We start from the raw sequence: 26,218 nt of genomic DNA on the forward strand, positions 1-26,218 counted from the left end.
AGGAGTAGTGCAGATCTTGCATTTTAAGTGTACTTAACTGCACACTTCCCACAGTAAGACACTGCAAGTTGAGAAACAACTTCTCTTTGTTTGACAAGAATGCATTCAAAATTGGAATTGTGTTATAGAAGGGACACATTCTGACAAATACAGTCCAGTTGTCTAAACTAACTGGCTTTAACCCTGCTGTTCTGTTCACTTTTACCATACAAATGTACTGTCTGGGTCAATATGACCCGACATAATAAAATGTTTAAAAAAACTTCTACTCACACTTATTTTTCGTACAGTTATAACCCATCAACAATGTTGTTATATTGTACCATGCTGTTAATGCTCATAGTGACAATAGCAGTAGTAGTAAATAATAATAATACCACTCAGAATTTCACTAAAGAAAATGCTTTATTTTAATATTCATGCACAGTGTATTAGTAACAATAGATATTTCCACCAAAAAGTCTTTCTCAACAACCATCTGTCCATCTGCCCTCATCACTTCCTTTCCTTCTTAATCACTGCAGTTTCAACCCAAGTGGGTGGTGAGTGTTTTGCATACATTTCTTACACTTTCCACACGACATGTTCGTTTTATTGTCATTGGTTGAAGGACAGAACTCACAGATTGTGCAGTCAGTATATTTTCTTGTCGTTACTGTTTTAGCCACACTTGCCACTTCTGGATCTTTGATACTCCTGACCATTAAAGAATCTTCTATTCTTGGAAAATGCTTTCTTGATGCAATGTGCTTTGCAACCAGTGACTTTTGAAGTTCCTCCAAAACTATTCTCCTTCTAATCAATTTTCTTGCATTCCAGTTACGTCAATCAAAGTCCACACGACATACGGATTACAAGCACCAACATCATGAGTATTGTAGAAAAATATCATGGGCCACCTACCAGTTTTTTGTTTGCACGTCTAAGTATCTGTTAGCTGATCAAGTGTGGCCTAAGTCCCTGCGGTTGATTTATAATCTAAAATCATTTTTGGTTTCTTATCGGCCTTGTTACTTATTTCCCCACCATTGTGGAGAGTGCTCATTAGTGCAACATTCTTATTTCTCTTAGGAATATAATTGACCATGGTAGTGTTATTTGTGAAGTAAAATGAAGAGGTATAAACATTCTCGTTTGTCACATTCTGTGGAACCTCAGGCTTATTTCTGCACATGGTTCCAAACATGGTCAGTTTCCTTTTCAGGAGCACCTGTCCCAAATTGTTTGTCCAAAAAATTGTCACATTACATTCTGTTTGTCCAAAAAATTGTCACATTACATTCTGAACTCGCAAATCAAAGGTATTCTCATTCCCTGATTTTTTTCTGGTGCCGCTCCATTCTCCTTTCCTGTATGTATTTGGGCTTTCAGTACATACGAAGATTTTCTGTCACACTGAGTCCATACCTTGTTCCCATGTTTTGCCGGTTTGCTTGGGATGTACTGCTTGAATGAACAGTCAGGTCTAAATGTTATCAGCTGCTCATCAACAATCATATTTTCCCCTGGATTATTCAGTTTTGGAAGGACTTCTAACCACTTCTCCCAGATACTGCGAATTGCGTCACGTTTATCAGTACGTCATCTTTCCTCTCATGTGGATTTCTTATCAAATCGCAAGACGTGTGATTTTTTCAGAATGTTTCTAGGGAGATGGTTGCTCAAAATATGTTTCACCCAGTATCCTTGTCCCACAAACTTTTTGTAGATTCCCCATGTGAGCGATACACATAGGAATAGGAATCCTAAACATGCAGGAAAAAGAGAATCATTAATATTTGACAGCTCTATTATTTCATTCTGAAGTGCTGTAGAAAATACTTGTTATGTAACTTATTCTGCTGCTTGCATACCTGGTAACTCTTGGGGTACTCCTGATAATGTTCAAAGCAGGTAGGTGACCATGTTGGGCTGGTGACTGCAACTGCCATTCTAAGTTCCCATTTTTATGAATAGAAGTCCATACACTACTTTTTAACAGGCTGTGGACTGTCATCAGAATAATCTCTTTCAGATGCATTACTGACATGACCTTCGAACTCTGAAAGTAATCCTTTGTCTATAGAGCTATTTACTAATTGTTCGAACTCTGTCAGTCAATGATATCCCCATAATGTCACAGTTCAGACTAATCACAGATGATAGACAACACAAACTGAGCAAAAACGTTGGATAATTTTAACAGCTGCCAAGTCGCAAAGGCAAGCCAAGCCAAGCCAAGCCAAGCCAAGCCAAGCCAAGCCAAGCCAAGCCAAGCCAAGCCAAGCCAAGCCAAGCCAAGCCAAGCCAAGTCGCAAAGCCAAGCCAAGCCAAGCCAAGCCAAGTCGCAAAGGCAAGCCAAGCCAAGTCGCAAAGGCAAGCCAAGCCAAGCCAAGCCAAGCCAAGCCAAGTCGCAAAGGCAAGCCAAGCCAAGTCGCAAAGGCAAGCCAAGCCAAGCCAAGTCGCAAAGGCAAGCCAAGCCAAGCCAAGCCAAGCCAAGCCAAGTCGCAAAGGCAAGCCAAGTCAAGTCAAGTCAAGCCAAGCCAAGTCGCAAAGGCAAGCCAAGTCAAGTCAAGTCAAGCCAAGCCAAGTCGCAAAGGCAAGCCAAGTCAAGTCAAGCCAAGCCAAGTCGCAAAGCCAAGCCAAGTCGCAAAGCCAAGCCAAGCCGCAAAGGCAAGCCAAGCCGCAAAGGCAAGCCAAGCCGCAAAGGCAAGCCAAGCCGCAAAGGCAAGCCAAGCCGCAAAGGCAAGCCAAGCCGCAAAGGCAAGCCAAGCCGCAAAGGCAAGCCAAGCCGCAAAGGCAAGCCAAGCCGCAAAGGCAAGCCAAGCCGCAAAGGCAAGCCAAGCCAAGCCGCAAAGCCAAGCCAAGCCAAGCCGCAAAGCCAAGCCAAGCCAAGCCGCAAAGCCAAGCCAAGCCAAGCCGCAAAGCCAAGCCAAGCCAAGCCGCAAAGCCAAGCCAAGCCGCAAAGCCAAGCCAAGCCAAGCCGCAAAGCCAAGCCAAGCCAAGCCGCAAAGCCAAGCCAAGCCAAGCCAAGCCGCAAAGCCAAGCCAAGCCAAGCCAAGCCGCAAAGCCAAGCCAAGCCAAGCCGCAAAGCCAAGCCAAGCCAAGCCAAGCCGCAAAGCCAAGCCAAGCCAAGCCAAGCCGCAAAGCCAAGCCAAGCCGCAATGGCAAGCCGCAATGGCAAGCCGCAATGGCAAGCCGCAATGGCAAGCCGCAATGGCAAGCCGCAATGGCAAGCCGCAATGGCAAGCCGCAATGGCAAGCCGCAATGGCAAGCCGCAATGGCAAGCCGCAATGGCAAGCCGCTATGGCAAGCCGCAATGGCAAGCCGCAATGGCAAGCCGCAATGGCAAGCCGCAATGGCAAGCCGCAATGGCAAGCCGCAATGGCAAGCCGCAATGGCAAGCCGCAATGACAAGCCGCAATGACAAGCCGCAATGACAAGCCGCAATGACAAGTCGCAATGACAAGTCGCAATGACAAGTCGCAATGACAAGTCGCAATGACAAGTCGCAATGACAAGTCGTAATGACAAGTCGTAATGACAAGTCTATTGTTGTGTGCAGCATCTTTGTTGAGTTGTTGAATGTTGAAAGTGTGAACAATGAGAGTCATTACTACTATGGAGACAACCAGTAAGTATTTGATTTCAGAGTAATCATATTAATGTCAGGTCAGATTGTCCTGAAGATTACATATGTAACTCATAAGATTTAGACCACATGACTTAAAATATTTTTAAACTTTTTAATCACAATCTACCCTTGCATTTTCAGACAGTCACCAAATTTCACAAGAAGAAATAAAATTTATAACCATTTCAGGTCATATAGACCCGAACAAAACAGCAGAGTTAAAGAAAACTTGATGTTTGAAAAATTCGTTGTTGTCTTAAAAGAACTACATAGATATGTTCCTAAACGAATTGAGGACACTGTCAGTGTTATGTCTGTTTTTGAAACTATTTACCATTTCGGCTGAAAGCACCCCTGTACATGTGCAGTTTATACCTGATAAAAAGTGTGTGTCTTCAACATACCAAAAATAATTAAATAATACTGAAAATTTCTTTTGCTTGTGATCTATGTTGTTGCAAAACGGGAAAAACACACCACCACACAGTAAGCAGGGCAGCTGCACGGCCACTTAAATGTGGCACGTCAGTAGTTTCTCCCTCTTTGTGCTTGTACAGTGTGCCATAGTTGTGGGGGAAACATGCAGCAAGGCTGAGCACTACAGCACTTGGGCCACAGCGCAGTTCACAAGCCGAACTATTGGTTCTCCTTGCTCTAGACTTTCGGACAAATTGGGGACCTTTCTTTGTAGGCAGATGTAATAGTTGGAGGTAGATACATGGGACATTCAATTTCATAAACTGTTAAGGAATTCAATATTCAGAGATCCACAGTGTCAAGAGTGTGCCGAGAATACCAAATTTCAGTCATTACCTCTTACTATACACAACACAATGGCTGACAGCCTTCACTAGACAACTGAAAGCTGAGGGCATTTACATGGAGTTGTCAGTACCAACAGACTGCATGAAATAAACACAGAAAAAGGGATGCAAGACAAATGTATTCATTAGAACAATGTGGCAAAATTTGGCATTATTGGGCTATGGCAGCAGACTACTGATGGAAGTGCCTTTGCTGACAGTACTACATTGCCTGCACCACCACTCCTGGGCTCAGGACCATATTGGTTGGACTCCAGACCACTGGAAAACTTGGCCTGGTCAGCAGAGTCCCAATTTCAGTTGGTAAGAGCTGATGGTAGAGTGAGTGTAGTGCAGGCCCCATGGATCCATGGAACCAAGTTGTCAACAATGTAATGAGCAAGCTGGTGGTGGCTCCATAAGGCTATGGACTGTGTTTCCATCCGGAATGGACTGGGCTCTTTGAACCAACCATTGACTGGACATCATTATGTTCAGCTACTTTGAGACCATTTGCAGCTATTCATGGGCTTCATGTTCCCACACAATCCTGTCATGTCATGTCACCAGTCCGAAGTTGTTCACGATTGGCTTTAAGAATATACTGGACAATTTACATGAATGGTTTGGTCACCCAGATCAGCTGACATTAATTTTATCGAACATTTATGGGAAGTAATCGAAAAGTCAGTTCATGCACAACATCCTCTACCAGCAACCCTTCAGCAATTATGGACAGCTACAGCGGCAGCACGACTCAATACTTCTGCACAGGACTCCAAACAAATTGCTGAGATGATGCCATGTTGATTTGCTGCACTATGCGGAGTGAAAGGAGGTCCAACACAATATTAGGAGGTATCCCATGACTTTTGTCCCCTTAATGTACAGAGAATGTTTTTGTAACAAATGACAGCAGCATCACAAGGTTCTTCCGGCTGGGGGAAATATTTCACCACTTTTTGTGGGCCAATTATTTCCAAGACATGAACACTAAGTTGCCAGCCCAAATTCTATTTTAGACCTGGTCAGTGGCAGAAGGTATTTTACATGTTATTCCAAAATGGAAGAGGTTATGTTTCAATTCCTCTACAAAATGTACATAAATTTTTTATTTTGTGTTGCTCCTGAAGTTAATTTCATAAAATAACAAGGATTAAAACTACACATAATAAGCCAACACTCTAAAGAAGTTGCCTCCCCATTAAAATAACAGACATACAGAGATTTTTTCAAGGCACTGTTCACTCTTCAGCTCTTGAGAAAAAATTTTAGTTTATCTGCACACCGCTCTTCTTTCTTTCATTGCAACGTTTAGCTCAATAATGAGCAGCAAATGCACAACTGAACAGCAGCTCAAGCTCTTGACTACAGTGTTCATGCACAGGTTCAGACAAACAGACTCAAGTTGCCATTTGTCCATGGCAGGTTGTTATTTTCAAACCTGACTGCTTCTCTTTGGAATCCCCTGATCAGTTCAAGACCCATCTGAAAAGTTTTTCAATCCCACTGCCATGCCACACACACCGACTCACCACTGGTTGGCACATGGTTCATCATCGACATTTTTTTTTTATGCGCATAGCTGCCCTCTGAATTTATGCGAAACAGCTGAAAGTCCAGCAAACACAAAGCAAAATAAAAATTAACAAGAATTCCAACACTCTTAAGTTGATTCTGTGGAGATTTATTTCAGTATTCATGATACATAAATATCTGGTAGGAAGATTGTCTTCCAAATTTGTGGTGTATATGTAGTTACATATGCATGAGATTCCTGATTGAGGTGTGATAATGAACATGTAAACAATTACAAAAATAAATTGTTTTCAGATATCAAAGGTTTTCACATCTTTCAACCATTATAGATTTTTGTTATAAAAGTTCATTTATTATGAAATTGGCATGATCATTTAATGATAAAATTAAGTTTCTTTCAGTCACTTTTTGCCCCCATAAGAACCCATTCAACAAAAAACACAGGATGCTTGGTCAATTTACATCTGAACAGTTTAAGGAAATTTATATAAAATAGATCTTTAAGAATTAACCCCATCTTTTACACAATTAGAAAACCATTCTTATTTTTCACACTGGTTTGTAACAGTGATGCTCAAAGCACAAGATTTTGGTTATTCCATCTCGTACATACAATTGACAAAAGTAATTGTAACAGATGTGAATAACTGAACAGTTTTAGTCTGGTCTATTCCACACCCCACCATGGAACAAGAATATTTAAAAATAAAAGAAATTACATTCATAGGTAAAAATAATGATTGATCAACACTCAGTTATTACTCTGCTTCACACTTCTTGCAGATTTTTTGTTTGTACTACGTGTCATTAGTGAGAAACAGCTTTTCATTATTTCCTACGAATATATTATGAAACAATTAAAATTTTTGGAGTTTCAATCCATCTGCATACGTAAGATACAAATAAAGTTGAAGGCTCATTTTAAACTACTAAGATCTTTCACATGACCTTTTCAAATAAATGAGTAATACTATGTTTCTGTATGTTAAGGACAGGGCTTTGCATTTTTGAACATTGTTTCAAAATTAGGTAATGATTAAACACTTTTTCCTTTTTATATAAAAACAGCGCTAGCAGGCAAGAACATGAGATACAATATTAACATTTATGAATCTACATGTCTATCACAATAGAATTTTTGTTATGAGAGTTGTCTACTAAAATTAAGGTAAGTAATATGAAATGCAACAGTTGTGTAACATATGAATATGTCATACAAATCTTATTTCCCCCCCTCAGAGTTCCACTCATACTGCCTACCACATATGATTTATATCATCACATAATCAACCCCCCCCCCCCTCTCTCTCTCTCTCTCTCTCTCTCTCTCTCTCTCTCTCTCTCTCTCTCTCTATGTCTATCAGTTCTGTCTCAAGCCTATTTCATCTCAAAGGATATGAAGTAACATAAAATAACAGATTTTTTTACTGTAGTCTTTTTAGTTGTAGGAAACTTCCTGTATTTCTGGTGCCAGAGGTAGTCTTTTTAGTTGTAGGAAACTTCCTGTATTTCTGGTGCCAGAGGTAGAATTTTGAGTCTGAAAATGTAGGTGGCACCATACAACAGATTAATTTCAGAAAGTCCCAAATCAAAAAATTAACTTCCTTTTTAAATGCAATTTCACATCACAGTCTGAACTAATTTGTAATGGCAAGGGGAATAAAACCTCAGAGATCATATCACCAGGCATAAATAAGAAAGAAATGCCAGTGTCTTCAAAAATTTTCCATTGTTCTTCACATTTCAGTCACAGCTTAAGGTAACTTCACTTCTGAAGCACATGCTCTGTAACATGGAATTCCATGGTCAAAACTTGCCACTCAAAGAATCAAAACAATTTACTGTCATTAAATAAGACTAATACTTATGACTCATTTCAGTACAGAGCTGCTTCAGAGAGTCAACTTCCTTAACTTCCTACTGCTGTAACTGACCCTTGGCTCAAGCTTTCTTTAACACCATTTTGGATGATTTCAGATTTATTCTTTAAATCGTCTTGTACTTTCTCATTTTCACTGTCATTGTCCAAAGACTGCTGATTGCTTTTATCACAGTTTACTCCATTCTGTGTCAGATGCTCCTCATGATCCTGGAGGATCGTCTCTTCCACAGGAAGTACCTTCGGCACAAATGTTGTCCATTCATCAGTTGTAGCATCCAGGTATTCAATGCTGTTTAGGAATGTCTTCCCTGAAACATAACAAAACATTCTGTAAATAACTATGAGATAGTATAAGAGCTCAAAGTTTTCTTTTTCTCATATTCCTAACAAAATTGACCGTATTTCCATTGCTCATTGAATGAACTGATTCACATTTGAATGTATGTCTCAACAATAAGCTCTGAAACTCAATGTGTTTGCATTTTGTTGTAAACTAGTGACAAATGTGTATCTTCCCTAAATGAGTCACAAACAAGACACTGAAAGCTTGGCATGTCAAGTGGATATATATTCATGACAACTGATTACTATTCTAATATAGTTTATTGGAGCCTACTGTAGCATTTAGGTTGCAATCAAAAATATTAGAGGCAGTTCAAAGATTTAATATTTATTTCCTACAGAAAACTATCAGAAGGATGAATTGAGGACTTTTCAATTCAGCTGACTTCTTTTAAAAGGCTCCTTTGGAAAAAATTAAATTAATTTTAACTATTCTAACTAATCAAAATTACTAGCCGTTTCAAAGCAACTCTAAAAAGTTATTACAATATTCTGAACTTACGCCATTTATTGAATGTTTACATTTTGGTAAAATCATACAAAGAGAAATAAAATGAACAGAAAGGAAAGGTGTACGTCAATTTTTATGTTCACTGCCTTTTTTGCTTATTAAGCCCGTCACATTTCTAGCCCCAGGCTGAGTCTGTCTGGAACATAAGCCGTGCCACTTAGTCTCTTTTTCTCACTATCTTTCTGTGTTCACTCTGGTTCAATCCTAGCCTCTTTTTCAACACATTCATCCACACCTTTAAGACATCCTATTCCCTGAACTTCCTCTTTGTCGTTTCCTTCACATCTACATTTTGTGCACCTTCTTGGGAATCCTCGTTTCTTCCATTCTGTAAGTGCCCATACCATCTTAGCCTTGAAGTTTCTATCTTGGTCTGCAAGGGATCCTCTTTCACTATTTCCCTTATCCTTCCATTCCTCAACCTATATCTACTTGTTGCTCCTATCCTACTTCTGAGATAGTTCATCTCACATGTCTAATCTACTTACAACCCTTTGCTTCATTACCAATGTTCCATATGCACAAGTCAGTACTGTGATGTAGTAACTTCTATAGATCATGTTTTCCTTTTTTGTGTGAAGTGTCTGTTCCAAACCAGGCTCGCAGCACTTCACAGGAATGCTTCTGCCTGTGTGCCATATTCACTGATCTCGTCTCATCTCTTCCATTTTCTTTTATCACACTTCCCATGAACTTGATAATTTGCACCTTCTTCAGTATTTCATCTCTAATCCTTGTTCCACTAGTTAGTCTATCTTTCTTTCTAGTTGTAGCGAGGATCTCATGTTTGTTCATACTAAATTTTATTACATACTGACTGTCAGTTCTTTCCCCAAACATCCAGCTGTTCCTGACCCCCTCCTTCCTGTTTACCTAGATCACCAAGTCATTTTCGAACACCGTTGCTTGTCTTCTTCAGCTTTTTCCACCACCTTTGTCATTATCTCATCCAAAACCACAACCAAAAGGAGAGGCGATAGTGCACTGTCCTGTTTCACACCACTTTTTTTTCTGGAACCAATCTGTCCATTCATTTCCCATCTTCACCCAACTTAGGCTTCCACAGTAAATATCATCCACTGTACTTGTCTCTCTTTCCACTTCCTTCTTTCCTAGTGTTTCCCAGACCTTTCTTATACAGGCACTATCAAATGAGTTTTCTGCATCAAGAAACACCATCATGAGATCTTCCCCAAATTCACAGTAGTGCTCCTCCTCCTCATCCTCCTCCCCCCCCCCCCCCCCACCACCACCACCCCTTCTTTGTGCCAATTCTGTGGATTCCTCTTTCAATAAATTGCTCTGATTTTTCAGTGTTTCATCAAAGGTTCCTATTTCTACAACCTCCATGTTCACTATTTGTATTCTGTAATGAATATGCCAAATGAACACTTCAACCATTCAAAACTTCGTTCAGAAAGTGATTAATAGGATGAATTACACAAGGATTATATTTCATGTTTGCTCTTTTATTAAATCCAATATAATGTACCTCAGCAGCCAAATGTTTTCAAATTACAGTTAATTACCTGTTGTCTGTGTATCATATGACAGTATCTGCTACCCTGCTACTTAGCCATTCAGCTTCTTTCTGCTGGACGGAAGCCGGAGTGTAGCAGAAGGTTACCCCTTTTTTGACATTACAGAAATCATATCTAGCAAAACACAAGAAATTCTGTGTGTTGTATTACATCCTACTATGACACTTGGGTGCGAGACCAATGTCAATTTTGATAATTCCTGTACCCAACAACAGATGGCCTCCAAGTTTTTACATTTGAGGGTTAGCCCATTTTTCCACGCATATCTTCATATAATGCCCTGTACCAGTTGTCTATACAGTACCAGAATTAATTGAGCATGTTTATTTTATTATTCTATTCAGTTTTAACTGCAATGCATTCTACAACTATTGCGTAATTACTAATGAGCACAGCTAAATTAAAGACGACTCTGATATGAAGTGCACTATAAATTTTGTACAAATATTAAATATGCTGTAAACTGTTGTCTATCCATTCAAGAAACAAAAAGCTTGGTTGTCAAGAAAGATGATTTTTCTCACTCCAGAACTGAGTTTCCACCATTTGCCAGTGCAACAGACACTTACTGTGCATTACAACAGTTTGACAACCATGCTCAGCCGATGACCCACATGCATTGCTCCCAGTAAGAAATTTCTTTGCAAATTCATAGTTCACTAAGATGCCAATTATTCATCATCAGCAATAAACCTAATATTACCAACCAAAGATCAAATTGTTTTCGTCACCACAACAGAATAAGTCCAACAGAAACATGGGACACAAGGTTACCAAAACAAATGCAGACAGGTGACGACAGTTAACCGAAATACAAGGAAGACTTTCAGTGAGGATCATGAAATACTTTCTATTACATCAAAAAAACACTTATTTTCCAGTTCATTGAAATATTTTCTAATTGTGCTTCTTTCAAGTGACACTTACCAGAAAATCCACCAACAGCATACAATCTGTCACCAATGACAGCAACTCCAACATTTGCACGTGGAGTTGTCATGCTAGGTCCTGGGGTCCATGTCTTTTCTACAGGGTCATAAATTTCTGTTGAAGATAGTGAATGAGTTCCATCTGACCCACCAACAGCATACAGTTTGCCTGGTAAAAATCCACCAATTAATTCTGCTAGGTTTCTTTTTACACATACATTTATTTGCACAGTTATGAAAATAGTCTTCTTGAGAAAAACAAGTTATGAAATAATCACCTTTGAAAACAGTGAGCCCACATCCACGCCGAGCAGTAATCATGTTTGTAGTGAACTGCCAACAGTTTGTTTGTGGATCATAAACTTCTACTGTATTGAGGCAATTCCAGGAATCACAACCTCCAGCTGCAAACACCAGCCCATTCATCGAGCAGACACCAGCCTGATTCCGACCTGTAAACATTAAGAATACTGTCAGTATTCATTTATTGTATGGCTTTCTGAATGAACCCAGCAAGTGTACAGCATAATATATGCAATCCAAAATCTTATAAACAAAAATACAGAGTATTTACATAATTCATCTCCACTAAGTCAACAGTAGGAAGTCTGGTCTACCATTGTATGATCTTATGGGATATTCTTCCATGACGTCAAGGTCTGCGTTTATTCACATTCAAAATGTGGGGCAGCTGCTTACTCTAATTACATAAAGAAATATGCATATCTGACATGCTGGGTTCCAATTACGTTCAGCACTGACCACGTTTGGCCTGTGAAGCAAAAGGCCCGAAGCTTTTGGGTGATACACTTCACATTATTATTATTATTATTATTATTATTATTATTATTATTATTATTTTGCTGTCCAGCCCATCTTCAAGTCCATGCATTAGTACGGTTGAATTCTTCTTATACAATGACTGGCTGTTGTTATTGATGTTCATCTACAGTGGAGTCGTTTAAGGTTCCCATGACTGACATCTTGATGGATTGGTAGATTTTTGTTACTTAATCTTTTACTTGTTCATGAGAGCATTTATACATCATGGGGGGTGGAATGTTGCTAAATACTGATAGTCATTCCTTAAGCATTGATTTGGTGACACCAGCAATAATTCTCATGGCATTACTTGCTTTTAGTTGGACATCCATATTTTATAGATATGGGCTGTTTAGCCAAACCGGGGCACAACATTTCAGCGGCTGACAAGACCCAAAGCAGAACAATATAAGGTTGATACTGATGCTCTAAAGGTTGTGCCACATAGTTTTTGAATGAATATTTTTGTTTTCAGGTTTTTGCCATTTTTGTTAAGATGCTCCAACAGATCAAGAGTTCTATCAAGGGTTACTTACCCAGGTAAGTTTGTTTTACTGTGAGGAAGCATAGTGTTTTCAAATTGTATGTTAAGTTTTCTTCCAGTGAGTTTATTTTTTGGGTAGAAGTAGGAAACTTAGGTTTTGGTGGCATCTCCATTTGCGAAAGTACTTTCTCACTACATCTAGGTCTTCTGTTAGGATTTATTCTTACTGTTCAATGAGATACACTTATTTACTTGTGCCCAGTCATGGTGCAGCTAAACATTCTCGATTTTATTCTTAACATGCCTGCAATGTACAATCCGTACAGTAGTGGAGCAAGGACTGATCCCTGTGATAGACTTTTATAATTTTCTTGCGGAGCTTATGATGGATACCATTGACTACCTGGAACAGTTCATCATTTAGCATATTGTCAATCAGGCTAACAATTGCTTTGCACAGAACTATGTGCAGCAGCTTTTATATCATGCCTCATCTCCAGGCTGTGTCATAGATAGCTTAAAAATATGTAGCTGCACTTTAAAGTTTTCTTTCAAATTGTGCCTTGATGTAGGTCATGAATGATATGTTGGATACACCGAGAAGCAGATTCGTCGGGCTATGGAGTTTGGACCATCTCTGGAGGTGTACGAAGAGGAACATAGATCTGTGGCCTTTCTTCCTTATGCTGGAGGTGATAATTTTCACTTGTCACCACTGAATTATTTTACTGCCCTCATGCCACTGACGATAGTATTTCTGCAGTCATCATGCATACATATAGCCACAGAATCTTAACTGAGTTGTATCTGTTTCAAAGTTAAATGTAATACCTTAATAATTCTGTGGAACAACTTTCCATGCCAGGAGGAAATATGGAAATTGGTAAATGTCTGTTGTTTTATGCTGAAAACAGTCTGTTTTCTGTGTTCAATTACAGCCTCTGGGTGGAATAATGTATCGGAGGAGAACTTTGAAGCTATGACAATAATTTTCTTGTGAAAAGCTTTCAAATTCAAACTTCTACATTTATTTTCTCTTTAACTGAGAATATATTTAGAAGACTTAATATGTTTCATGCAATTTTTTTTATCCAGTAATGTAAATATAGACAGTGTTCATGTCAATAAATATAATTGATATGTATATTTTCATTTTCAATGTAACATTAAAACCAATGCAAAAACATAAAAACAAAGAAAATATGAATATTGTACTTTCAAAATAATTCAACAAAGAGTAACACCAAAAATGGCCCTTACCATAAAAACTATTCTTCGTTACCCTAATTATAATGCAATACAGCAGCAAGTACACAGGAAAGTAACTTAATAAATGAAACATTGTTTTTTCTTTTCTTTTTTCAAATTTACTCTGTGAAATGGCTGTGGATTTTTTTTTTTAATCATCGCTGTGCTTTGACAATAATTTTGCATGTAACATCACAACCTTTCAGATGTCCTCCAGAAACAATACCATTTGAACTGCCTCAATCACTGCATCCACTCATGTCCTCTAGGTCCACTATCTTTCAACTTCTTGCACTGCAAATATTTTGTGGATGGCCTGAACAACTGAAAATTTTATAGCACTAAGGCCACATTGTATGGTGGACATTTCTACATGACACATATCGTTAACATCTGCAAAAGTGCGGGGGCAGCAGTGGCAGCATGTGTTGTTACGAAGCAACAGTATTCAGCTTGTGCACCCCCATTCAGAGTGTATGGAAAGCAACCACATTACTAACATTACAAGATTGTAACAAAGCAAGTGGATCCGTTCAAGTTCTTATGGTTTTCTTTCCCTTCAATAATAATAATAATAATAATAATAATATTTTTCAAATTTAGTGATTTCTTCAATACTGACCTTTATAGGGCATGTGCGTAATACCTAAAATATTTCAAATATTGACCCACAGCTTATCCAACTTGACATAATCTATCACATTCCTCTGGTTATCAGGAGTTAATGATCTAGTTATGTTTTCCTAAAAACTGTGCTAACTGCAAAACATCAGACTTTCAGATTTTGTTATTGATCATATGTAAACATGTACCCAATTGCTGACTTCCAATAAAGTCTAGGAAAAAGAATATATATAAATAAGAGAATATTCTTACCAACAGTGACAAAAATATGTTAGCAATACCTGCACTCTTGCACTTCCTGAATAACTAACATCACATCAAAAACTGTCGCTGAAATATAACCCCATATTTAGGCACACTAACCAGTGCAATTCAATAAAAATTAGTAATTTATGAAAACCCATTAAATGACAATAGCTGAATTCAGTCCTAATTATTGTAAACTCATACTAGAGTTGTTTTCGAAGCTACTTTAAGTCAACCTGCAGAGAGTTTGAAAAGATCAGGACTTATACCGCGAATATGGGATAGTGTACCACAGACGAGTTAGTAGAAGTACCAGTCAAAAAAATACCACAATTTATCCAGATCTTGCACCCAAGAGTTAATTCAATAACTCAGTGACTGTTTTAAGTGAGTAATTGTACAGTGAGTGCTTAATCATCATTATGGACTGTTCAAATTTCAATAATGATCACTGTGACAGTAGGATCATTCTGACTGAAGTTATTTCCAAATTATACTTGCTGTGCAAATACCTTTCATCTTTGTATGACAGACTTCAAGGACAGTGATTTAAGAACTTTGATCAGTAACTGTGTTAACTATTTGTTTACCACATGTGAACTTCAGTAATAGTTACCTCCGTATTAATTTACTGCACTCTAATAACCACATTATAGGTCATCAACTGAGTGTAGTATGTGGCTGGATGATTATCTGTGCTTAATTTAAGTAAATGATACTACCTGGCCATACACATTACTTCATCCACTAACAAAACAGCAAAGAGTTAACTGTGTGGATCATATCATAGCCTACTTTCAAACACTAACTTCACAGATGGATACGATGGAGGCACAGCAACTGAAAGCGTATTTGTACAGCTAATGGTTAGGCTACAGAGTGAGTAGCTGCCTCAGTTTGACCTTTCCCTTGAGACTGCATGAATATAAATCCAGAGATGCACAAAATATAGGCAAAATGACTTTCCACTAAATTCCTTGGCCTTTAATTTCCTATTGTCTGAATATAGGATATACTTCCCCTTTTCTCCCTCCCCCCCCCCCCCCCTCTGCTGCTCCCTCTTCCCCGGAAAAAAATTAATAATAATAATAATAATAATTTGGTTGCTGTGCACACTTCTGACCATAGGATACCTGGGCTGGTCGCAATTGGTGACACTCCTCCATAGCCTGCATCATCACGAATGATATTGTGTCCAGATCTGTAACTCTGTGTTAAGTTCCATGGCAATGACACAGATATTGGCATGAATTTCCTGGGCATGAATTTTCTGGCAGATCTTCTGTTGCAGTGTCTCAGTTCACCAGTACTTTTGTCTCCCAATCAGCTGACAATGACACTATGATTGCTAATCATAAGCTTTCCATTCATTCATACCTCTTTTTACTACGTAATTGTCTCATTACTGAATCCCCATTCAACTGATGATTTTAATACTCCTTTTTTATGAATTTAAGGAACAACTGTCAGTCTCTTAACACAATATCATTTTGTGCATCACCTACATAAATGTGTTAAAGGAACTCTAGTTACTTCATGTCATTTCATTTTAGTTGGATTGAAGCTCTGCTGAGACACTTTCCTTTCAGCAAAAATTTTACACCATTCTTACAACTATTCTTTTTTTACACACCTGTCTGCATAGGTGCAATACTTGTCCAAGTATTGTTCTCTGGGTCATAGACGTCACACTGTCGAATCCCCACTTGTCCACTCCAACCACCCACGCAATAAATCTTGTTACCTAAGCTGCAAACGCCTGAAGAAGGGGGAAAAAAACAACAGTTAGAAATTTAATGTGGTACTGTGAATGACAATGAAATGTTGAAGCAATTCAATGCACTCTGGTCACTGCCATACCACAAGCAGACAGCTGAAAAGATTTGTCAGTTTACACCCCATCCATCAACTGACTGCAGCAAACACCTACTTGTGTCCTTAAACAACCATATTTTACTTTTCAGTATCTACATGGAAGATATATGCTCCACAAGGAATAGATAACAGAATTATCAGTTCCAAAGTTAAAAATTCAAGTTAGCATGATAAAAAGTTTTACAGCATATCTTGTTTTTCAAGTAAAATGATGCTTGTAGAGGACTAGTGGGTCAAATATTTCTTATTTTCCAAATAATATTCATGTTAACAGCTGAAAGAAGAAAATCAAATGATAGCTGAATGATGTCAACAATAGTTCCATGCACTTTATATCGCCAGAAACAGATGGCGCACTATACATGTGTATAGTCCAGTCTTCAAACCAAAATAAAATAAAAACTGAAAACAAAAACATAACTTCAAACGGATTTTAATTCAGGAGCATTTCCCTCTAAGATGTAAAAAAATATTTCTGGAAAGTTACTAACCATTCTCAATGAGATACACTAGTTATGTTTCATATAAATTTTCCACTTACCGAGGTACTGCTGTCAAAAGTTTTGCATGTTTTTTTCTTTACGTGGCTACAGAAGCACTGCAACGAGAGAGCAACACTAAAAAAGAAATGCCCGAGCCAAAAACTGTGCAACATGGTGTGCTGAAGAGTCAGTATGTACATGAACGAAACTAGTAAGTTAACCTATTACAGTTGACACTGTGAACACATTAAAGTCAACCAACACCATGTCACTATTCTCCTGGCAGTTTCTAAAATGTTAGCCTCCTCGTGTAGTGCGACTATGATGCCACTAATTCTTTCAAGTTTAATCCCTTTTATCAGGGTTTTTTAAGTGCTGCACGATTCCTCCGTCAAGCTCCGGCCCACTGCACTGCTGGCCGGTGCATTACATAAGCTGTAAAGTAAATAGGAAAACACGTGTTTTAATAGCAGCGAGTCCATCACACAGCTCAAACGTACAAAGTTATACTACCTTCGCAAGCCCGCTGAAGCGACAACAGGGACCGCTGACAAACCAAGAGGCAGGCCTAGAAACTAAAGTTTACATTCACAATCCACGAAGACACTAAATGTGCCATTACAGTATTAACGGATAATCTGGTAGTTACCTGCAGTAATTTGGTCTGCCAATGGCCACCTAAAGAATATATGTAATATACACAGTTTTGAGTGATTCATACTAGGTGTTTAACCTTTCAAACAATGAAGAGCTCTGGCAGCACTTCTGAGCGTCTGTGCCACTTCTTACCTTCCTAATGGGGTTACAATAGAGAATCACGGCTGCACTCTCTTAACTCATCTGAAAACAGAGTTCTCATACCTCATATGCAAGTCTTTGGAAAATGCTCCTGATAGCATTGTTAACAGATTTTAAAACAATGCTTCAAAGAAAAGTCTAATCTAAAATAATATTCACCCCTGAAGTTCATACCACCACAACAGCATGTGCAAACACACATTTTTCAGCATACAAAGGGGTATAGTAATTTACAGCTCACACAGTCTCTCTTTTCACAGCCATTGGTTTACAATCATTCTTCATATGTAATTATTAACAGCAACGAGCAAATAACTGCAATAAAAGCTCTGGGACACGGGTGGGGGGTCGTTTTTCCTTAGTCTATGTGTGCATATGTAACCTCTCTTCTTTTTTGGAATCTCAAAAATCTTGTTGAAATTTTCAACAGCAAATGCTGTTCTAAGTATGCTGAAAATACTTATCCTTATTTGAAATGTCCAGAATATGCAGTGTTATTTAGTCCCTTTCATGTTTCAATTTGTCATTTCTGGTTGTACAGGGAAATAATTTCCCACATCCTACTCCAGCAAAATTCTGTACATACAGTTGCATTTTGCAATACTGTTATAGCATTCTTAGTAAATGCTAACTGAAACTCCCAAAGCCATTGTGTTTCCTCCTGTCACCCCCACCACCACCCACATATATATATTCATTTGTGTCTAAACTAGCTAACATTGCTTGCCTTATTCTTTGTCCACTAACAACCACATGGTATTCATTCCAATGCGGAGTGAACACCTTGGATGTTTTGAATCCCTAAACAAACCTGTCAGAAGAGACAAAACAAAAAATGTATAAATCAAATGAAGACAAGGATTGGACGAGAATTTACTGCATAATGTGAGTCATGATCATTTATTAATTTTTCTTTATAAAAATTGGAACAATTAAATCTTTGCATTTGCCTAATCAAGTAAGAGTATTATCTAAAAATGGCAACTTCACAAGCAGATAAAGGGACAGTCCATCATTGTACTACCTATAATAAAGTAGTTTAACAAAATTATTTTTTCAAAACAAGCTACTGAGAAAGCTAGAAACTAGAGTACGTCTGAACAAATCAGTGGAATGACTGCACTGAACAGGCAATTCAAAACATAGGAGCATTGTACAAAAAGCTCAGAACCATGTGGTAAAATTCAGAACAAACCTGTAAGTCTCTGATAGCAGCATTGGTCTTATTACAGATGGCAGTAGTATTTTAACGAAAAGGTGTTATTTTCAGCATTATGTGGTTGAGGCAGAACAATAGAGCAATGTCTGGCAACAACAAAGGAAGACATTACCCAACTGAAACCATCTTCACTTTTCATTAAGTGTTATCTTTCCAATAAAGGGTCAAAACTAATTTAACATGAGAGATCTGCTGGAATACATAGGATTTTTTCCTGAGGATTTTTAACGAAGAGTGAAAAACAGAATAAAAGGCAAAATTGCTTTTTTTCCCAAACAACTGAAAGAAGGATCAAATTATCTTTTTGTAAGGTTCTTGTCCCTGAAATATGTAAGAATCAACCTAGCATGAAGACAAATATACCCTTTTCCAGTATTCAGATTGCTTATGTTTGTATTGGGTCTGTAAAACTTTACCCTTTCACCCTCTGACCTTTCCTAGTGTTTGATGGAATTATTTTCATAAAATCCCCAGCCTTCAATATATAACATAGCTCTTATTGCACTTGTTTGCAGTTTAAACTTTTAAATGGACTTCGTAAATCTGTATTGGTATCAGTGCTACAGTTGTCACATTTGTCAATAATAATTTGTAAGAAAAGACATTTAGTCACATATTGTTTATGGATTAAGAGAAAATTCTGGAGAGGCGCTCTATGCACACTGTCATGTAACAAAACATTTTAAGCAGATAACAGAATATTTGATACAGAACTACTGAATCATACTGAAACATTCACACGAAATATTCTCTCACAAACTCAGGTATCACCAACTGCCAAACTGTATTCCTGGCAGTTAGTTTCCTGGTCTTTTCAACATCAACAGCTTCAAATTTACTACTGTGACATGAATGAATGTGCTTTTGGCTACCTGTTTTCTGCCTGATGCCTGAAGCCAGATGACAGCTCGATTCTCGTAATGAGTGGCTGTAAAATTCAACCACGGCTTACACAACAAGTAACAGCCATGCAAGTATTCCTTTGTTATCTTTTGACTAAAAAGATGTTTCCCTATATGGCATTAATACCCACTCTGAAAGTATGGTTTTGCATCAACAGAAAAATATCCTCACTCTCCGAGACACAGTTTACACTTATGATACTTTTCAAAGCAGTGGAAATAAATTTTTACTCTGACAACGAAAATTTCCAAGAACTGAGTGAGCACAGTATGATCATATGTTCTACCAAATTTGCTACATTATATAACGAAGTCATTATTTCATACTAAAACACACAGAAATAGCCACAAAATTATATCATTGACAGAACAAGAGACAGATATCTAAGCACTGTTAATATAGATAAAAATATACAAACGGACACATGCCTGTATTGCAGCGTGCTAGTGGGAGTGAAGTAACTTGGGACCACTTGTGGTGTTCTGCATTGTACACCTCAACTGTTGCAAGTTCAGTTGAACCATTGCTTCCACCAACAGCAAAGGCTTTGCCATTAACAACAGCAATACCAAAGCGGCCTCTTGCTTCCTTCATAGGAGCCAAGGTAATCCACAGATTGGTGCTTGGATCATAGGACTCAACACATTTCAAACACTCTGCACGATCATATCCACCTACAAAATAATAAACTCAGATTTATGAACAAGGAACACAAGAAGTATCATGAAACATACATGCAATTATTCCAGCAAATAACTGGTTGGTTACTCCATTGTTTTAAGAATTAAAGTAACAAATTTTAAAATGGTAATTATGTCACTTTTTAATAACACCATTAAGTATTCGTTTGCAAAAACTTAAAATGCAGCTTTCATATAAGTGTGCTGTACACATGTTACTTACCACAAACAAGTAGCTTGTTGTCAAGATTTGCACAGCCAACAGCACACTTCACTGAACTCATATTGGCCATTACACAATACAAATCAGGCTTCTCCTCACTGGAGGGTCTACTTGGCACTGGAGTGTTCACGGGAGATGGGCTGGAGGGTTGATTAAGACGTAGTGCAATAGACATTGTCGCCAGCTGTCCATTCAGTGTCACAAGTGCCAGGAATGAGTGTTCTGAAAATAGAATTACACAGAAGCCGTGAACACTATAAATATGAGGCCATCTGCAAAACAATGTGTGTTGTTAACCTTCAAACTTCACTTGTTTATCCAGATTATTGGTGTACGTCCCACCATACACATATTTTAATACATAAAGCGCAGTTATTTAATCACCTGACATGGGATGGAAATAAAGATATTCCTATTAATATTAAAAATTGCTACATAACCCGAGACCGTGAACTGAGAATTCCAGGTACCGGAGGGGTTGGAAGAGAGGGGCGGTCGAATTTGCGCGCACGCAAATGCACATTCCTGTGCCCATGGTGAGATTTATTACACATTATGGATCATTGAAAGCAGTTGGGTGGGCCCTAAGTCAATGCATTCATTTCATCCTGTTTATCAGATGCCGAGTCATCTGTTTAAAAACATGACTCTTTCCCACTGATTACTCCTTGCATTCTCCCGTGTCACCTCCCTACAACCTTCAGCCCAGGTAAATGCTTTCAATAATAAGTTTCAAAGCAGCCTAGGAATGCGCGCGCGTGCGCGCGCACACTTTTACTAGAGAAAGAGCTTTAAAACTAGTGTTTATATGCTTCACATATCAGTCCACTGAAAGCAAATGGTTCCCTTTCCCTTATTTATGTATATTTAAAAATGATTACAATCATGTTACATTATGATATATTTCTTTGATGCTCTGTATCACCTGTGACATTTGTAACGTTCATACTTAGAATGGGGTACAACTCATCACAGCTTTGGTTAGACCAGCAATGATGATCTACACCCTCAAACCTCCCCGAGTAATTTATGTACTACTACACTTTCATTTTTTCTCAGCTGCTAATAGTGCATGTTAAAATGGAATAATAGAACCTGGTCCCCTACCTATTTTGTCTTACAGAGAACATTAGTAAAAAGAAGCAGATAGCACAAAACATTATTATTGGACTGCTACAGCACACAAAATTGTTTCATCATTTAGGTCAGCAGCTATGACAAAGCAGGTAAATTATTTCCATCTCTCATGCTTTGATTCCCACAAATAGCTATAATCATCGCTAGCATATTTTTCATTACATCATTTGTCGTATTGCCGTTTGTATAAAATGCACACAGTACCTAAAAATTAATAATATTGACCCAGGGCAAGTTCAGCTTATCTTTCTATATGCTACATTCTTTTGATTATTCTAAAACCATTAGAATAGTTATTATGACTAAAAACAGTGCTAATTACGAAACACCAGTGATCTAAAGTTTCGTTATCACACGCGCACGCGCGACTACATACTTCCAAAAAAAAAAAAGCTGTAAAAATACATAAATTACTCATGCAACTAACAACAAAAATATTTTAGCAAGATCTACATTCATTTCCTTAGATTAAACATTGTTACTGGAATAGAATTGCGCATTTAAGCAAACTAACCAGCACAATTCAATAGAAATTATTACTGTTTCTGCAAAATCATGTTCAAACAAATCTCCATGGTTTCTTTAATTATTCAGAAATGTAAATCTTTAATTATTTCAAACCCTCAGGCTACAATTGTGTACATTAACTTTTACTGTACCTTGGCTGGAACAAAAGTATTTTTTCCTAATGGAAACCTGAGGTACACATTTGTGAATGTTCAACCTGTTCATCATGTGCAAATGCTGCCAACTGTTGGGCATCACTTTGGAAATATCAGGAAGTCAGTGCAGCAGTCCACAGCAGCTCATGACCACCAAAATACACCGATGTGGTTAGTTCGCTATATTTCACTTTATGACTTAATATTCTTGTTATTGTGCATGATAATTACTGAATGATCACTTTTCTTTTTACTACAATAAGTAATATTTTGTAATAATTTTAGTCTATAAAATTAAGCCCAGTGTACAATGTATGTTTTAAAATGGGTGTACATTTTTGTATAAATCTTCCATCTAAAATATCACAAAATCACCAAAGCATTATGACAAAGGATAAGCTTCCTTCTTCCATAAAAACATAAGATCTGATAGGGTTAATTGTAATTTGTGAAAAATTTGGCAAACAATAGATGAATTCAGTTTAAATTACTATAAGCCTATGTAAGGAGTAAGATGGAAGCCATGTTAGGTTAGTTTTGGGTCGTTCTAGGCAGAGTTATGAAATGATTAAGATCTATGTCCGTTAATACAGAATAGTGTACCACAGTCAATTCAGCACAGATTACAGATTACAAATTGGAGAAGAACTGATTTATCTAAATTCCAAATCCAATAATTTGATTCAATAATTTAAATGAGTTTTAAATGATTAATTGCGTGCTGAATGTGTAATTATTCTCATGGACTGTGTTAAACTTCAATAATGATTATCACCAACTTTAACAATGGAGCTACGTCATGATCAGTGCATTTTCCAAAGGACAATACTGTCCACACCAAGTTTGTACTGACGTCACTGTTGGATCTGAAGGACAGTGTCTTATTTGTTTTCATTTAGTGGCTATTATGTTTAGTTGCTACACAAAAGTAATTGTGCTCAATTAGATCAAGGTCAGGTTACTACATTAACAATATTGCAGGATCACAACGAAGTGCAATCTGTAGTTATTTCTATATCTATGCATAATTAAAGTATATGAGACTATCTGGCCATAAACAGTAGTTATACAGTATCTAAAATATCAAAGTGCAATTACAGCATGTGAAATGTAATTTTGGTGTGGACTACACTATTGACAGTAGATTATTCACACCACTAACTTTTCAGCGAGTTCTGACTAAGGCACTGCTACCAAGGTAACTGTGCTCATAAAACAGGTAAGCTACGAAGTGACAGTTCACTTTTACTGGGCTGTAAAAATTTTGTCTTCATAGCAGAAGTACTTGTGGATTTGGATATTAGGAATTTCCGATTTATAGAATAAATCAGGGTGTATACGTGTACAAGGAAAAAAAAAAATTCCCGGATTTCTCAGTTAAAAATACACTTTCTCGCGGAAGAAATACACTTTTTCCGTGTTAAGTGAAAGTATACTCTTCCTCGGCACTGTAAAAGTCATCAATCCTTTGGATGTTTATGGTTTTATATACCAACGTAAAATTTCCCGGCACTTTAGAAAACAAAACTCAGGGGGAAAAACACGTTGTGAAAGACCTTTGATGTGCAGCAACATGTACGCTGCATATTTTCGTATTACGAAGGTATAAATTTGAATTCCATCAAATAACGCATGTCACTCTCCGAAGCATTGAAATTGAGATTGCGATGCGCTTTTGTAAGCGTCATAGCTCATTCACGTGATCTCGCCAACTGATGACAGCAATAGGACACGTGAAGTAATCAGCCAATAGCAAGATCACTCTTAAGTAGCGCGAATACACAAATAAGAAAAGTTAATGGCTTAAATTAATATATATAAAGCACTCCGTCTACAGGCCACAAGTGGCCCGTCGGGACGATCCGACCGCCGTGTCATCCTTAGTTGAGGATACGGATAGGAGGGGCGTGTGGTCAGCACACCGCTCTCCCGGTCATTACAATGGTTTTCTTTGACCGGAGCTGCTACCATTCGGTCGAGTAGCTCTTCAATTGGCATCACGATGCTGAGCGCAACCCGAAAAATGGCAACAGCGCATGGCGGCTGGATGGCCACCCACCCAAGTGCCGGCCACACCAGACAGCACTTACCTTCGCTGATCTCACGGGAACCGGTGTACCCACTGTCTAATATACATAGCATTTACATATAATATTCGTCGCAAAGATTAATAATTTGTAAGAGAAGCTAAGCTTCCACATATAATGTTTATCTTTTTTTTGCGCATGTTGCACTTTAAGATACACACACAAATGTGCCAGTAAAATTTTTAATAATGACGCAAATGTCTCAAATGGCTCTGAGCACTATGGGACTCAACAGCTATGGTCATCAGTCCCCTAGAACTTAGAACTACTTAAACCTAACTAACCTAAGGACAGCACGCAACACCCAGTCATCACAAGGCAGAGAAAATCCCTGACCCCGCCGGGAATCGAACCCGGGAACCCGGGCGTGGGAAGCAAGAACGCTACCGCACGACCACGAGCTGCGGAAAATAATGACACAAATGTCTCATCTTCTGGGCTCGAAACATTTCTAAATGGTCATCCCCAAAGAGTTGATTTTTAAATGCGAGTCAAACACTTTGTGATTTAAGAAATTCATTGTACATTCTCGTACATTATTCATCTTGCGTAAAAGGAAATCTGCTTTGAATGTAACACTTTTCAAACCACCATTCGCAATATTTTCCCACAACCTGGTAGAAATAGGTTCGTTTCAGCAGTTGCAAGAAAGCGTCAGATAACTGGCGTCACCGTGCTTGCGCAGCTACGATGATGCAGGAAGCCCATATGTTCCTAAGTGTTAAACATTAAAATATCTTACATTATGTCATAAAAAAAAAAACAAGACATTAAAGGATACTTGAAGAGAGTCAGGATTTCGCGAACCATACTGAAGTGCATAGTTCGGCTTAAAGAGAGTCAGGATTTCGCGAACCATACTGAAGTGCATAATTCGGCTTAAAATGCACATCCGTATGTACCAGTACTCATGTTTGGTTCTTTATTATAGCATAATGCCATACGTGCACTTTAAATGCAGCGAACAGTTGAAACTAGCCAATGGTGTGAAATTAAACACTTCGTTTCAAATAAATTGACTGCCTCAATAGAAAGGATTAATAAAAGCCAAATATCTTTAGCAAACCAGCAAAAATAACTTCATTGTTCTGTAAGGCGATTAATGCTTGACTATCAACGGTGGAAATAAAATCTGAAACTATTAACATATTTTAGCCTGCCGTAATTATGCGAACGTATTTTAATTAATTTGATAGTTCCCGGCCAAAAAATTCCGTTTTGTTATCATTTCATGTGAGAGCAATAAACGAAGAAGAAACAACAAAATCACTGAACGTAAACACAGGTCACGTGGAGACGACCCACCTCCCCACCACAACTCTGACTGCTCTGTGTATCAGCCCCGATGTACGATATTTCCGAACCGGGGCAATATTAAGCTGTGGTGCCCAGCCACACTTCCGTAACCAGAAGCGGGAGAAGGTACTACTCATACGCAACTCAACTGCGCATGCGCAAGAGCACGCCCGCAACTGCTCAAACGAATCTAATTTAAACAGTTGTCGTCACGCTCATCAGATGCAATTTGTTGTTGTAAAACATTGCATAGTGTTCCTAAAGCCTTTGA

The 26,218-nt window shown here is 38.1% G+C and overlaps 1 protein-coding gene across 3 annotated transcripts in view; it reads right to left on the reverse strand.

Annotated features, from left to right (window-relative positions):
- Nucleotides 1-6,072: 6,072 nt before the first annotated feature.
- LOC126416077 (influenza virus NS1A-binding protein homolog) overlaps nt 6,073-26,218 on the reverse strand; it is a 101,090-nt gene continuing 80,944 nt past the window's right edge. For all 3 annotated transcript variants that reach the window (XM_050083558.1, XM_050083560.1, XM_050083559.1), the window contains exons 8-13: nt 20,766-20,987; nt 20,291-20,536; nt 16,219-16,344; nt 11,440-11,613; nt 11,160-11,330; nt 6,073-8,146 (exon numbers count right to left, since the gene is read on the reverse strand). In XM_050083558.1, the coding sequence (XP_049939515.1) occupies nt 7,866-8,146; nt 11,160-11,330; nt 11,440-11,613; nt 16,219-16,344; nt 20,291-20,536; nt 20,766-20,987 (1,220 nt within the window). In that variant the 3' untranslated portion in view covers nt 6,073-7,865. The remainder of the gene's footprint in view (nt 8,147-11,159; nt 11,331-11,439; nt 11,614-16,218; nt 16,345-20,290; nt 20,537-20,765; nt 20,988-26,218) is intronic.

This window comes from Schistocerca serialis, chromosome 8, assembly GCF_023864345.2.
Source record: "Schistocerca serialis cubense isolate TAMUIC-IGC-003099 chromosome 8, iqSchSeri2.2, whole genome shotgun sequence".
Classification (NCBI taxonomy): Eukaryota; Metazoa; Arthropoda; class Insecta; order Orthoptera; family Acrididae; genus Schistocerca; species Schistocerca serialis.